Source organism: Caretta caretta, chromosome 4, assembly GCF_965140235.1.
Source record: "Caretta caretta isolate rCarCar2 chromosome 4, rCarCar1.hap1, whole genome shotgun sequence".
NCBI lineage: Eukaryota > Metazoa > Chordata > Testudines > Cheloniidae > Caretta > Caretta caretta.
In genome coordinates, this window is record NC_134209.1 from 151,490,187 (window position 1) to 151,505,209 (window position 15,023).

At 53.5% G+C, this 15,023-nt stretch overlaps 1 protein-coding gene across 3 annotated transcripts in view; it reads right to left on the reverse strand.

Annotated features, from left to right (window-relative positions):
- The window catches only part of ATP6V1B1 (ATPase H+ transporting V1 subunit B1), a 79,281-nt gene that overhangs the window by 22,442 nt on the left and 41,816 nt on the right, over positions 1 to 15,023 (reverse strand). For all 3 annotated transcript variants that reach the window (XM_048846455.2, XM_075128173.1, XM_075128174.1), the window contains 2 exons: positions 13,159 to 13,257; positions 6,216 to 6,309 (listed from right to left, as the gene is read on the reverse strand). In XM_048846455.2, coding sequence (XP_048702412.1) covers positions 6,216 to 6,309; positions 13,159 to 13,257 — 193 coding nt within the window. The remainder of the gene's footprint in view (positions 1 to 6,215; positions 6,310 to 13,158; positions 13,258 to 15,023) is intronic.

The window sequence follows — 15,023 nt, forward strand, 5'->3', positions numbered from 1 at the left end:
GGGAGGCTCTGTGCACTGCCCTCGTGCCCACAGGCACCGCCCCAGCAGCTCCCATTGGTCACGGTTCCCGGCCAATGGAAACTGCGGAGCCAGCCCTCAGGGTGGGGGCAGTGCACGGAGCCTCCCTAGCCGCCCATGCACCTAGGGGCCGCAAGTACCTGGCAGCCACTTCCGGGAGCCGTGTAGAGCTAGGGCAGGCAGGGAGCCTGCCTTAGCCTTGGGCCCGCACTGCACCACCAGCCGGAGCTGCCAGGGTCCCTTTTCGACTGGGCGGATGCCTGGCAGCCCTACCTCTTCCCCCTGAGGTCCCACCCCTGGCCAGGCTGGAAGCTGGAGCTGAGCCCTGGGAAGAGCCACCCAGGGAGCCTGGGCTGCTGTGGGAAGCCCCGGACCTTCCACCTGCCATGGGCGGCGCACCCCAGGGGGCAGGGGCTGCTCTTGGGCACCCCGAACGGCTCTGGCTTCCAGCCTGGTCCGGGGGCAGGGCCTTGAGGGGCAAAGGAGGAGTGGGGGCGGGGCCTTGGGGGAAGAGGAGGAGCAGGGGCAGGGCCCCAAGGGAGGAGGTGGAGCAGGGGACGGGGCCGCAGTTCTGGCACCAGTCGCCCCGCCACTTCTACACAGGTTCCAATGCTCCTGCGAGGAACCCCAAATTGGCTGGGACCCCAGGCACGGGCCCCGTGTGTTAATCCGCCACTCTGTCATAGAATCATAGAATATAAGGGTTGGAAGGGACCCCAGAAGGTCATCTAGTCCAACCCCCTGCTCAAAGCAGGACCAATTCCCAGTTAAATCATCCCAGCCAGGGCTTTGTCAAGCCTGACCTTAAAAACCTCTAAGGAAGGAGATTCTACCACCTCCCTAGGTAACGCATTCCAGTGTTTCACCACCCTCTTAGTGAAAAAGTTTTTCCTAATATCCAATCTAAACCTCCCCCACTGCAGCTTGAGACCATTACTCCTCGTTCTGTCATCTGCTACCATTGAGAACAGTCTAGAGCCATCCTCTTTGGAACCCCCTTTCAGGTAGTTGAAAGCAGCTATCAAATCCCCCCTCATTCTTCTCTTCTGCAGGCTAAACAATCCCAGCTCCCTCAGCCTCTCCTCATAACTCATGTGTTCCAGACCCCTAATTATTTTCGTTGCCCTCCACTGGATGCTTTTCAATTTTTCCACATCCTCCTTGTAGCGTGGGGCCCAAAACTGGACACAGTACTCCAGATGAGGCCTCACCAATGTCGAATAGAGGGGAACGATCACGTCCCTCGATCTGCTCGCTATGCCCCTACTTATACATCCCAAAATGCCATTGGCCTTCTTGGCAACAAGGGCACACTGCTGACTCATATCCAGCTTCTCATCCACTGTCACCCCTAGGTCCTTTTCCGCAGAACTGCTGCCTAGCCATTCGGTCCCTAGTCTGTAGCTGTGCATTGGATTCTTCCGTCCTAAGTGCAGGACCCTGCACTTATCCTTATTGAACCTCATCAGATTTCTTTTGGCCCAATCCTCCAATTTGTCTAGGTCCTTCTGTATCCTATCCCTCCCCTCCAGCGTATCTACCACTCCTCCCACTGTCCATACCATAGGTGCTGGAAGTAGGGGTGCTGCCACACCCCCTGGCTTGAAGTGGTTTCCATTATATACAGCATTTACAGATTGGCTCTCGGCACCCCCCGCTATACAAATTGTTCCAGCACCTCTGGTCCATACACGTTCTATGAGACAGTCTCTGCTCTGAAAAGTTGACATCTAGACAAGAAGAGAGAGGATTATTATGCCCAGTTTACAGATGGGGGGCTGAGGCATAGAAAAATTTTACCAGAGGTCACCCAGATAGTCTGTGACAAACCGGGAAGTTGAATTCACAGTTCCTGAGTCCCAGCCCAGTGTATTAACCATAAGACCAAGGGGGGCCTGGACTAACTCTAGGTACAGTCATGAAACATGCATAATAACCACAAGGCCAAATCTGCCCAGAATGCCCGTCTGCAATTGCACAGATTCTAAGGCCCGAAGGCACCACTGTTTTAGTCTGACCTCCTGCAGAGCACAGGCCCGAGAACTAATTCCTGTTTGAACCAGAGCAGAGCATTTAGAAAAAAAATCCCACCTGGATTTAAAAATTGACAGTGATGGAGAATCCACCACGGCCCTTGGGAAGTTGATCCAGTGGTTAATTAACCTCAATGTTAAATCTCTGCACCTTATTTCCAGTCTGAATTTGTCTAGCTTCAATTTCCAGCCAATGGATCATGTTAGACCTTCCGCTGCTAGACTGAAGAGCCCATTTGCGAATTCTGTTCCCCCTGTAGGTACTTACGGACTGTGACCAAGTCACCCTTTCACCTTCTCTTTGTTAAACTAAATAGATTGAGCTCCTTGAATCTATCGCTATAAAGCAGGTTTTCTAATCCTCTAATCATTCTCGTGGCTCTTCTCTGAGCCCTCCCCAATATATCAACATTGTTCTTGAATTGTGGGCACCAGAACCGGACACAGGATTCCAGAAGCGGTCGCACCAGTGCCAAATACAGAGGTGAAATAACCTCCCCACTCCTACTCAATAATTCTGTTTAGTCATCCAAGGTTTGCATTAGCTCTTTTGGCACTGGGTGCTCATGTTCAGTTGATTAGCTAGCATGATCCCCAAGTCTATTTCAGAGTCACTGCTGGCCGGGATAGAGTCCCCCAGCCTGGAAGCACGGACCATCAAGTGCTAGAAAACGAATGGAAGGGAACACACCTGTATAAGGAGTTGGAGTGACTTAATAGCTCCCCCCGCCCCATCTCTATATTCTATGGATGGGACCCTAAATAAGGCAAAAACAGCTTTTCCTCATGGCACTGTGGGAATTCAGCTCCCAGCCGGAACCCCTAAGAGCAGAATAATTGGCCAAAAAAAAAATCACATTGTGAGGGAGATAAAAGTAATTTTTAGACCCATGCAAACAGCCCAGTTCTCACTGTGCACCTTCATAGAATATCAGGGTTGGAAGGAACCTCAGGAGATCATCTAGTCTAACCCCCTGCTCAAAGGAAGACTAATCCCCGGTTTTTGCCCTAGATCCCTAAATGGCCCCCTCAAGGATTGAACTCACAACCCTGGATTTAGCAGGCCAATGCTCAAACCACTGAGCTATCCCTCCCTGCTTGCCTTGTCTGGCTTCCTATGGGGCAGCCCCAGTGTGCATGGTTCTGGCCTGCGTCATGCCAATTTGGCCAGTGGGCTGCTGAAGGTATCCCCAATATGTTGGTGTTGGCTGGTGGCCTAGCCATGAACACGCACAGCAGACCTCAGTGCACCTCCAGGGGAAGGCTTTGCCCATCAGGCTAGGAAGGCGCTGGCCTGGGGTGGCCACCGCACATGGGCTTAGATGACTTTGGTGTCAGCTCTTGATCCTGCGAGTCCCTAAGTGGTGTGCAGCAGGGAGTAGGTGTGGGCATCAATTAGGTTAAGCAGTGGGTGTAGCCTGCTGCAAGGAGCAGCAGGAAGCCTCCTGCACTCCTGTTCACGTCTTCACAAGGGACAAGTCAGGGGTGGAGAATGGGGGTGTCGGATCCCCACCATGCTAAGGAGATACTTAGCTGCACATTCCAGTGTCACAGCAAGGCAGGGTCAGGTTTCCCCACCTACCCAGGACCTTCTGTGCACCAAAGCTCTGCACCTGGGCTGGGCACGATTAACTCTTTAGCGTCTCACTCTTTTCCCCTTCTTCCCACCTCACCAAAACCAAACCAAACCAAACCAAAGCCCAAACTCCCAGCTAGTATGAAAATATGACCTCCCCTCTGTGTCTCTGGGTAGCAGACACATCCTGGAAAGTGGCAAATATCCCAGCGCTGCCCCAGTGGGCAGGGAGAGGGGAGACAGAAGGTCTCCTAAAGTTTTCCAGCGAGATGAGAACAGATCCCTTAAGGAACCATCCACTGTCCAGTGATCACGTTACCCCAAGTTGCTGCACTGAAACCTGCCCCCTGCGTGGTGCTTTGCCCTTGACCATTGCCCTTTGAATACAGGTCAGTGGCCAGTTTTCCTATTGCAAGTCGACAGGAGAGTAAGATTGCATGAGACACTCTAGCAAATACTTAACTGATGTCCAGACAATGACACATCACATCTACTGAGTTCCCGACCCCTACTGATTTTGTCCCTGGGATTGGGTCTGCCCAGATCCATTCTTTACAACTCCCCAGTGCTGTTCTCACTGCTCACGCCTCCATCGTTAGCCTCCAGGCGGTTACAGTATTGTTTTCCTCTTCACGTTTATTTTATTCCGTTACTAAGGATCAAAGTTAGATTCGCTGGACTGTCATTGCTCGGGCTCCTCTCTTGTGTAGCCAGTTTCATGCCAGTGAAAGGTGCTGCACTGGCAGAAGTTCTCGGGTTAGCCACAGACTGTGTACAGCAACGTACGCTTCCCCCCCACGGACCCTGTCCTACCCTAAAAAAGGCCCCGTCTACACTGGAGCTGGAGGTGTAAACTGCAACTCGGGCAGACGTACACGCAGCAAGGCCTCCCCAGCACAGACAGCGGCTCAGGGACACCCCTTCCGAGCTCCTAGGTATGCATTCAGGCAGCTAGCTCGAGGCTCTGTGGCCACACTTCTACGTTAGTAGGCTAGCTCAAGCTGGGTGGGAGGTGGGAATCACCTCTCCCAGCTGCAGTGTAGATGTCTCCAAAGAGGCCTGTGGCCAAGGGGATAGAGAACTGCAGTGGGAATCAGGTAGCTTTGGGCAAATTCCCCTTCCTGTACCTCTGTTTCCCTACCTTTATTTCTATTACGAGCTCTTTGGGGCAGAAGCGGTCTCTTACTATATTTATATACAGCGCCTTGCACAATGGGGCCCGGATCTCACCTAGATTCACTGCTGCTGGTTCATTCACAGGAAAGGAGTTCAGGTTCTATATTTATTGCATCCTTGGTCACTCCTCTGAGAGAAAGGGGCCAATTATTTCCAACAAGGATGGTGCTATTTTATATATTTTTAAGATGCAGCCACCTATCATCCAGTAGGAACTAGACTGAGACCCAACAAACTCATTTGAAATAGGAGACAGGCCAATCATCAGATGGGTACCACCTTTAACTCACTTCCAAACCTAGACCAGATTTGAACTGGCCTGGAAACAAGAGGCCCTGTAGCCCACCACCACTAAACCTTCCTGCCCTTTGCAGTCGTTAAACAATTTTACTGCCTTGTCTTCCTGCCTTGCCATTATTATTATTGCTGATTTCAATCCCTCCCTTCGCCTACTAGTGGGGCTGAGCTTTGTCTAGCGTTCCTGATCTATTCGCTCGAGACCAGCCGGAAGCAAAGCCCCAATTCCAACCCTGGGGAGCATCAGATTGCACTCTGCAGCTGGGCTGAACCAAACCCCAGGATCCAAACATCCCCAAACTTTGGTGGTTTAGAATCTGAATTTGAATAGGGATTTTTTAGCTGGGCTCTCTCTTTCTAATGCACCAGACACCTCCTCAATGTGAGATCAGATCCCAGCTCGTCACCTTGGGCCCACATGTGCCATCGGCAGAAGCCTGTTGGCAGTATTAATTCATTCTTGAGTTTTGTTGCCTTCCACTTTCCCCCAGCAGCCTCTATGGACGGTGTGACCTTCCCCACGTCTCCTCCCCCTCCCTTCTCCTATTCCATTACTGCTTTTACCCTCTGCTTGTGGGGCCGGTCCTGTATGGCACACACTGGCCTCTTCAGGAGCCTTTGGAATTTCCCTTTTCAGACTCACTGAGGGGTTCCCGTATCAAAAGTCACCCAGCAGCTGTTCAGCGGAGGCCAGGAGGCATTTCCAACAGCTCCAGGGGAATCGGACCAGCCTTTCAATCCATTTCCCAAAGCACTTGCTACTAGGGTGACCAGAGAGCAAGTGTGAAAAATCGGGACACTTTTTTCGGGACGGGAGCATAGCTGCATATACAAGACAAAGCCCGTAATATTGGGATGCTCCCGAAGGTATCAGGATGTCTGGTCCCCCTATCTGCAGCCCCTATCTCAGGGCAGGTGAAATAATGATAAATATTGACCAAAGGAAAGTGACTCTCTGTGCAGACAAATCAAACGTTGCAAATGTAAAATCAGCAGCAGGCTACAGGCTCTGGCAGCCCCTTGTTGCTGGCGCAGTAACTCGTTGCTGTTTATTTTTGCCACTGAGATCCGTGGATTGAGATGAATTCGTTCTCAGCTTGCTCTTATGGACCTACCTAGCATGTCCTCGGAAACAGGTGTGCGGAGGATGTCCCCGGTAAACTCGCAGGATGTCTTCTTGGCGTCGATCCCAGATGTTCCTTCAAACACCTGCACAGACCCGGGGACAGGAACCGAATTAGTGGCAATTAGTGGGGATTAACGGCAAATGGCTGGAGAGGGCCAGGCGGGTTCAAATGAACTGAGGGGAAGGGAATCTAGAAGATAATGTTATGTGATCTGCACTGTTTAAAAAGATGCACCAGACAGAGAGGGCGAGGGAGCCTGGGATGGAAGGAAGGAAAGAAACTTTGGTATTAAGAAAACTTTCCACTTTTAGGACCTGATTGAAAGCCTGTCCACGGGAGTTTTCCCATTTACTTCAACGGGCTTGGGCTCAAACCCTTACTCCATAATGTAACTAGGTGCTGAGTGGATGTGTCTCAGCATGCCAGCTCTCTCACTTGGCGTAGATGTGGAGCCTGTCCAATTGCCAGTGTATGGCCTCAATGCAGCAGCGCATGGATCTGGGGACCTGGAGCTCGCCTGGCCGGAGAGCACTAGATGCCACCCATCGGCATGGCTACGCCTCCATTTAAACCTACCATCTCCCTCATGTCTTACAGTGTAAAACCTCCGGGCTGCCGGACCACCCCAGTGAGATTTCTGTCCCTTTTCTGTACACTCACAGACGCGGCTGGCCTGGAGAACGATGGGGCTGTCGAACAGAGATGACTCTGTAATGCTGGTACATAATCAGTACTACGGTCGATTTTAAGTAGTGGCTGGTGATCTCGGCCAGCACGAGGGATTGAAGTGGGGCCCTCTAGAACTAAATACACAAATCTCTATGACATGGGCGAAAGAACCCACCTCTCCAGCTGCGATCCTGTGACAGATTCATCTCCTCCGTGGATCAAGTGCAGAGGGGGACAGGTCACACACACTGACCAGTGGGTCACTGCTCCAGAAGGAGCCTGATCCGTAGCTACTGGTGTAGCTGATACCAGTGACGCTGGTCTGATTTACACCAGCTCGGGACCTGCCCCCTAGATGTCCCTATGTAGACTCAAAAGCAGGTCACCTGTACATCCCCGCTCAGCGACCCTTCCTTCACCAAAGGACAGGGTAGCGCTCTGCTTGTTCTCCTCTGGGCGCACAGCTCTGTGCTAGCCACGAAGCACCCTGTGTCCTTTGCTTTCTAGCTGCTGCTATAATTCTTCTCTCTCCCAAGCTAAGCAGTGTAGGACCAGATCAGCACTTGGATGAGAGACCCTGAGGCAAAAATCCATGTGCTGTAGGCAGTGCAGTGTGTGTCTCAATGGCTGGCGCTCTTGAGCCAAGGCTAAACTGGAGCCACTTTTCAGATTTGACTCTGGGGGGCTCAAGCCCTTGCAAGCTATGAAAGTCCTCAGCCAGGGATCTGCTGGTTGCGTCTGTGTGTGAAGAGCCAGGCTTACTCTCAGCACCGCGTGAGCGCGGACCACAGCTCCCCAGCCCAAGTACAACACAAACCGAGTACAACACAAACCGAGTACCGTACAACACCGAGTACCGAGTACAACACAAACCGAGCCCTAGCAATCCGACAGGAAGCCAGCCCCTGTCGTGATTTGAGACACAGGAAATGGAAGTTGGCATCAGAATATCCTGCTCCTCTCTGCATTAAATATTCAGTGCCCCGGTCACCAGTGAACTTTGAATCCTCAGCGCTGCACTACAGACCTTTGCCATGTGAACAAATGAAGAAACATCAGCTGAGAAGTCGACCACCTGCTAGGGGAGAAAATGGCACATGTGTTGCTCGCATGTAACAAGCTGTATTTCCTGCGTCTCAAGAGTTATCATCAGACCAGCTATCCTGCTGGGAAGTTCAGTAGTGTATATGAGACGCACACAGGCCCAGATTCTGCAACGAACTCACCATGGGTGAAAGGGTTCGCTTGAGCAGAGCCAACTTCAGGATCAGGGCCATATTTATTTATCACGCACATATATTATATAAACATTACACACTGGTATTTACATGCAATTTCTTTAGCTAAGAGATCACTGCAATTTTCCATTCAAACTCCTGCCATATGAGAAATAGTTCTTTTAAAATTGCTTTAAAATATAGATTTGCTCAAAGAAGGCAGATCTAAAGATCCCAGCAATTCCAAAATGAACCAGGGAGAGGCTGGAATAAAGAAAGCATAAAACAGTCTCATTAATGCAGTGGAGGTAACAGTCGGGTGGTTTAAGGGCTGTGTTTTCTCCCAGCTTGCTAACGAGATCCTACCAGAGCAGCATGCTCTAGCAGAGAAGGGAATCCAAAGGCACTTTGATTGGTATAATATTTGCCACCATTTGTATTAATTAACCTCCCGACCGCTGCTTTAATTAGAGCCGTGTGGCCCCTTGGAAAGGACTGGACTGTGAAAGAATGTGGCACATTCAAGCAGGCTCATTCATACATCTGCAGCTGCGGCAGCAGGGAAGAAAGGAAAAGGCTGCCCTACCCCAGTGCATGTGTGTGGGTCAGGCCCTTCCTAAGCCGCTTCTGCAAAAGACTCAGGTTTTTGGAGGCTGACTCCCTAATAGGATTAGAAGGGCATTGCAAAGGTCTCTGCGGCATTGGAGGAGTGAAGTTTCGCAGCTCGCCGGCAGAGGTCCCAGGCAGGTCAACTGGGTAGCTACCTTGTTTCATTAGGCTGAGCTCAAGGCGTTAATGATTCGAGAGGGACAAGCCGGGAGGGAAGCGGGCTGATTGGAAAGGACAGGGAGTTAGATTACAAAAGGTCAGGACGCTTTCAGAGAAAACTGTGACTTTTATTTTGGACGGACCCTGGTGCCCCCATGGAGACCCACAGAAATCACCCACATGGATCCCGGTGCAGGATCAGGGCCACAGGGCGAGACTTTTTGCGCCAGTTGTTGCGAGGGTGAGGGGTAAACTGGTGATTGTCAATGCACAGAGTTTGCTGTCTGGGCGGAGGGGTGGGGGGCATGGGACCTGAGAATGGCATTTCCAGGGACCTCCAGTAGGGGTCACTGGAGAGGGAAAAGCTCCAGCAGGGCCAGGGCCAAAGGCGCATTTTAGGGGGCAATGAGCTGACGCAGCAGGAACTGGGGAACAAACCAGCTGTGCCCATGGAATTAAAGGCTGTAGCCTAGGCCATGCACACAACAGGGGCAAAGTCTGTTTGCAGGAGGCAACTCTAATTCCGGCATTTCCTAACTTTTGAGTGCTTGACTTCGCCACCTTAATGCTGCGTTTTAATGTAGTTTTTCGTGTGTATTTCCTGGATTTTTGAAAAAAAAACAAACTGAGAAAACAGGAGTGCCAACTTGTGGAACCAGGCGGGTACCCACAAGGGTCACCGGAAGGGTGCAAACCGTTAGTTCCATAGCACAGGCCTCTGCCCCAGAGCAACTGACAGCACTAGTAGGTTGTCATCCCCAACATGAGCCAACCAGTAGATGGGGATGAGATACACACTTTGCCAGTGGGTTTCACTGCTATTGGCTGGCAGCAGAGGGATACTGAGACTCAGGAATCCTGGGTTCTAGTCTAGGGTCCGAGGGGAGCATGTACTCTAGTGGTTACACAGCCCCTGCCCTGCCTGGCCTGACTCTTCATGCTCCCGACCCTTCCACCCCCCATCTCAAGTCCTCATTCCTGTCCCAATATCCCCCAGCTCCCTGGCCCCCTTGGCTCCACATCCCCACCCTCACTGGTTCCATGGCCCAGCAGCACACCCCAGCTCTTTGTCCCAATCAACCCAGTACCCCACACCCACCCCTACCCCCTTTGCTTCTTGTCCCAGTTCCCTCAAACCCTCAGCTTCTCTTCTCCATGCTGCCCACATGGATCTTTGTCCCAGTCTCACCCACCACCTGTCTGGCCCCTTGTCCAACCTGCCCTCCCTCCACTGCCCCAAGACTCCTCTCCAAGCAGGCTGAGTCCTCTTCTCCCTGCTGCCTGTGTGCCAGCAGGGGGGTGGCCTTTGGGAGCACAGGAGACAAGTCCCTGCTCCAGAGCGTGAAGGGGCTACAGCTTCTCAACAAAATGCTTAAGAGTTTTATTAACATGGGCAAAACAAGGGATTTTTCCTTAGACTTGTTCTGAGAAACGGCTGAACCATTTTTGCTGGGGGAAAAAAAACTTCAGCTGGAGGCAGACACTCAGCAGGGAAAATTCCAGCCCGAACGGTTAAAGTTTGGCAAAGTTATAAGCCGCTGACAACGGGGTGTTATAACAGGAAGTGTTAACTCAGAGGCTCTGCTACTGCGCTGCATACAGTCCTGTAACCCTCCCCGTCCCCCTGGTGCCGGCCTGCTTGTACACTAAGAGCCAGTTGTAAGGGTGGTTTTGTGAGTGTGATGGGGCTGCCTCATCACAAGGAGCTGGAATCAGACCCCCCACCCAACTCCTTTCTGACAGAGATGCCAAACAGCCAGAGACACATCGATTCCAAGGGCAGACGGGACCACCGTGATCATCTAGTCCAGGGGTCGGCAACCTTTCAGAAGAGGTGTGCCGAGTCCTCATTTATTCACTTTAATTTAAGGTTTCGTGTGCCAGTGATACATTTTAACATTTTTAGAAGATCTCTCTCTCTCTAAGTCTATATATTACATAACTAAACTATTGTCGTATGTAAAGTAAACAAGGAGGAGGGGCAGGCACGCTTCATTTAAAATTAAATTAAAATGCTGATCTTACGCCGCCGGCCCGCGCAGCCCACTGCCAGCCTGGGGTTTCGTTCACCTAGGCTGGCAGCGGGCTGAGCGGGGCCTGCGGCCGGGACCTGGGCTGGCAAGGGACTGGCAGCCAGAACCCCAGACTGGCAGTGGGCTGAGCGGGGCCTGCGGCCGGGACCCCAGCTGACAAGTGGCCGGCAGCCAGAACCCCAGACCGGCAGTGGGCTGAGCGGGGCCGGCAGCCAGAACCCCAGACCGGCAGTGGGCTGAGCGGGGCCGGCAGCCAGGACCCCAGACCGGCAGTGGGCTGAGCGGGGCCGGCAGCCAGAACCCCAGACCGGCAGTGGGCTGAGTGGGGCCGGCAGCCAGAACCCCAGACCGGCAGTGGGCTGAGCGGGGCCGGCAGCCAGAACCCCAGACCGGCAGTGGGCTGAGCGGGGCCGGCAGCCAGAACCCCAGACCGGCAGTGGGCTGAGCGGGGCCGGCAGCCAGAACCCCAGACCGGCAGTGGGCTGAGCGGGGCCGACAGCCGGGACCCCAGACCGGCAGTGGGCTGAGCGGGGCCGGCAGCCAGGACCCCAGACCGGCAGTGGGCTGAGCGGGGCCGGCAGCCAGAACCCCAGACCGGCAGTGGGCTGAGCGGGGCCGGCAGCCAGAACCCCAGACCGGCAGTGGGCTGAGCGGGGCCGGCAGCCAGAACCCCAGACCGGCAGTGGGCTGAGCGGGGCCGGCAGCCAGAACCCCAGACCGGCAGTGGGCTGAGCGGGGCCGACAGCCGGGACCCCAGACCGGCAGTGGGCTGAGCGGGGCCGGCAGCCGGAACCCCAGACCGGCAGTGGGCTGAGCGGGGCCGGCAGCCAGAACCCCAGACCGGCAGTGGGCTGAGCGGGGCCGACAGCCGGGACCCCAGACCGGCAGTGGGCTGAGCGGGGCCGACAGCCGGGACCCCAGACCGGCAGTGGGCTGAGCGGGGCCGACAGCCGGGACCCCAGACCGGCAGTGGGCTGAGCGGGGCCGACAGCCAGGACCCCAGACCGGCAGTGGGCTGAGTGGCTCAGCCGGCTGCCACTCAGCCCGCTGCCAGTCTGGGATCCCGGCCCTGCCCACATAGAGTGGGTACCTACCTTCTCCCTGGTTCTGGCCCATTCTCTTCCTCTCTCTCTGCACTGAGCTGAGGGTGGGAGTGCACTGACCACAGGGCTGGGGGTGAAGAAGCAGGCTGGGGGTTGGGGTGCAGAGTCTGGCCAGGAGCTAGAATGAGGGAGGGGGCTCAGCCACTCTTGTGCCACTGTGGGTACAGAGCCTGATTTCCCCAAAGACACTCGCAATCCAATCTCTGCAGCAGGTGCTCTTATGGCCCTGTCCCGAGCATGTGTGTGAGAGGAGAGGAGAACTGAGGGTAGGTCTACACGTCAATGGAAAACCCAGGGCTGGCCCGTGCCAGTTGGCTCGGGCTTGTGGGGCTGTTTCATTGCAGTAAAGATGTCTGGGATCAGCCTGGAGCCCGGGCTCTAGGACCCTGCAAGGTGGGATAGTCTCAGAGCTCGGGCTCCAGCCTGAGCCCAGATGTCTACACTGCAATGAAACAGCCCTGCATTCCGAGCACCGGGAGCCAGAGTCAGCTGGCCCGGGCCAGCTGCGGGTGACTAGTGGCTGTGTAGACACACCATGACCAGGTAAGTCCCCTGCACTCTCACAAGCTCATTGGAGCAGGGGTGGTTTTTCACTATGGGTTTGCGCAGCGCCCAGCACAATGGGGCCCTGATCTAGGTTATGGCCTAGAGGTGCTACCATAATACAGATAAATTGGTATCCTTCTCAGTTTCCTGAGCCATCCAGTCACTCTGACAATGTGCTTTGCAAAGAATGAAACTCATATGGAACCGAACTGGAAAAAGGAACCCACAGAGAATACAATACAGGTGCTCAGCAGCAGAATGGGCCGAGTGAGTTGTAGTTGTGGTGTATTGAAAACTGTGTTAAAACGATAAGCTACCACAGTGAGTCTCAGGGATTTTCGTGGTCTGTTTGCAAGGAGGCATGCAATCCGAGTTATCAACAAAGAGCCAGCCTAGAGCAAGGTGGGTAAATCCTGCCTTAGGGAGCAGCCTGCTTTGTCTCTATCTGGTTTTGGCTCTTGCGTGTCAAGGTTCTGGGTTTGAAGAACCAAAGTCGTGTTACATCGCAAGCTTCCAGCAAGAGGATTTCCTGGTTTTAGCTACCCCCTGTGTGTATGCCGTGAACATAGTGACACACTGCATGCTGTGCACTCACCTGCACGATAGCTTTAGACCCCACCACTTCCAGGACCTGCCCGCTCCTGTTGGTGCCATTGGGAAGGGTGAAGTTGACAATCTCGGCATACTGGGCGAACTGCGCAGAGAGAAGCAAGGCCGGGGTTAATGTCCGAGCTGCCGCTGTCCTGTGGGAAGCAATCCTGCCCTGGCTGACTTTTCACACCACAACCAGACTCCAGCGAGCTCCCCACATTGGTACAACTGTTGTGTGATGCCTGGCTCCCTCCCTAGCTCAGTGGGAATGTCAATCGGAGAGCCTGGGCCTGAGTGTAACCCCTTGGGCTAGCATCCCCGGCCCACACTTCCAGCTGAACGATCAGAAATATTTCTGTGTGTTCCTTTGGCAGCAGGAGCACCGCCTGGGTGCTCGCTGCTTCGGAGCACGGCCCACACCATGCCTACCTCCCATTCCTTGGTCCACACTTTCAAGGGGCTCCTCGGCTTCCCCATTGCCCCTTCGTGCTCATTTCTTCCTGCTCTCTTCTCCGCCCCCTGACCAAACTTCCTGCACCTTTGCATCCTTCCCCTGTGCCCCTTTATGCTTCCTGCCATGCAGCCCCTAGGCCTGGAGCTCCCTCCTGCCCCGCCTGGACAAATGTCTCTCTTCATTCCAAACCTTTCTTCACACTCACACCTCACATTAATCACTTCTACAGATAAGGCACCAGACTGGGACTCAGCAGATCTGGGGTCTATTCCCAGCTCTTCCACTGACCTACTACGGGACCTTGGGCAAGTCCCTTCATTTCCCTGTGCCTCAGTTTCCCACCTGTAAAGTGGGGATAACAACACTCCCTTGTCTATTTAGAGTGTGAGCTTCCCCACCTAACTGGGGTGCTGCAAGGATAAATTCATGAGAATTTGTGAGGGGCTCAGACACTGGGGCAATGAGCACTGCTGGGCAGCCCGTAGACAAATAACTGGTCAGTCGTAGTTATTGGCTGATTGCTATTTAACATTTGAGTATGGCACTCCTGCCACAAAGCCTGTCAGCGGGAAGCCATCAAAACCATGGCTGCAATAGATGAGGAGCCCAGATGGGACCATTGCGATCAGCCAGTCTGACCTTCAGCATGACACAGGCCAGAGAATTTCACCCGGTGATATCGGCATGCAGCCCTAGAGCTTGTCATTGAATTGCTGGCATAGCCTCCAAGACCTTAGCCACTTGGTTCCGAAGCACTCAGCTCAACTCTGAACTCATCCCTGCGGTCTCTTTATTGGTATATGGTCAAACTACACTTGAGCTGCCAAGCCTCAGGCAGAGGGGGTGGGTACAGGGCAGCAAAGTTACCCAGCAAACCTCTTCCTTTCTATCCATTTGCACATCACCGTGTGTTTACTGTATACTGCATGACACGTTGCTTGGTCACTTTGTAGGAACCAATCTCTGTACAGCATGGTCTGGCCACGCACTCTCCATGCACGACCTGCTCTTTACCTCCTCTTACGTTCCAGGCTTATCTTACCCACTGGTATCTTGTCCATTGTCAGTGGCTCCCTGATCATAGCTAGTACAGACATTTTGTTCTCAGCCTGGTGCTCCATTTACTTCCCTCATCCAGTTTCCCAAGAAATGAGGCCTCCCTCATGTCCAATTACTCATCAAGCCAGGCCTACATGAACCAGAGCAGATCTTTTATGCAGACACCCAGTCCTGCTGGGGAAATGCCCAGCAACGGAGAAGCTACAGCTGTCCCAATGGTGTGTTAATTAGGTTGCTGCCCCCTCTTGTATGGCTAAATATGGGGAGTCCAGAGTTGTCAACGCAATGATAAGAATGTCCCTGCATATACACACTATGCTTGTGAGCGGGGATTGAACCTGGTACCTTCGGCACCA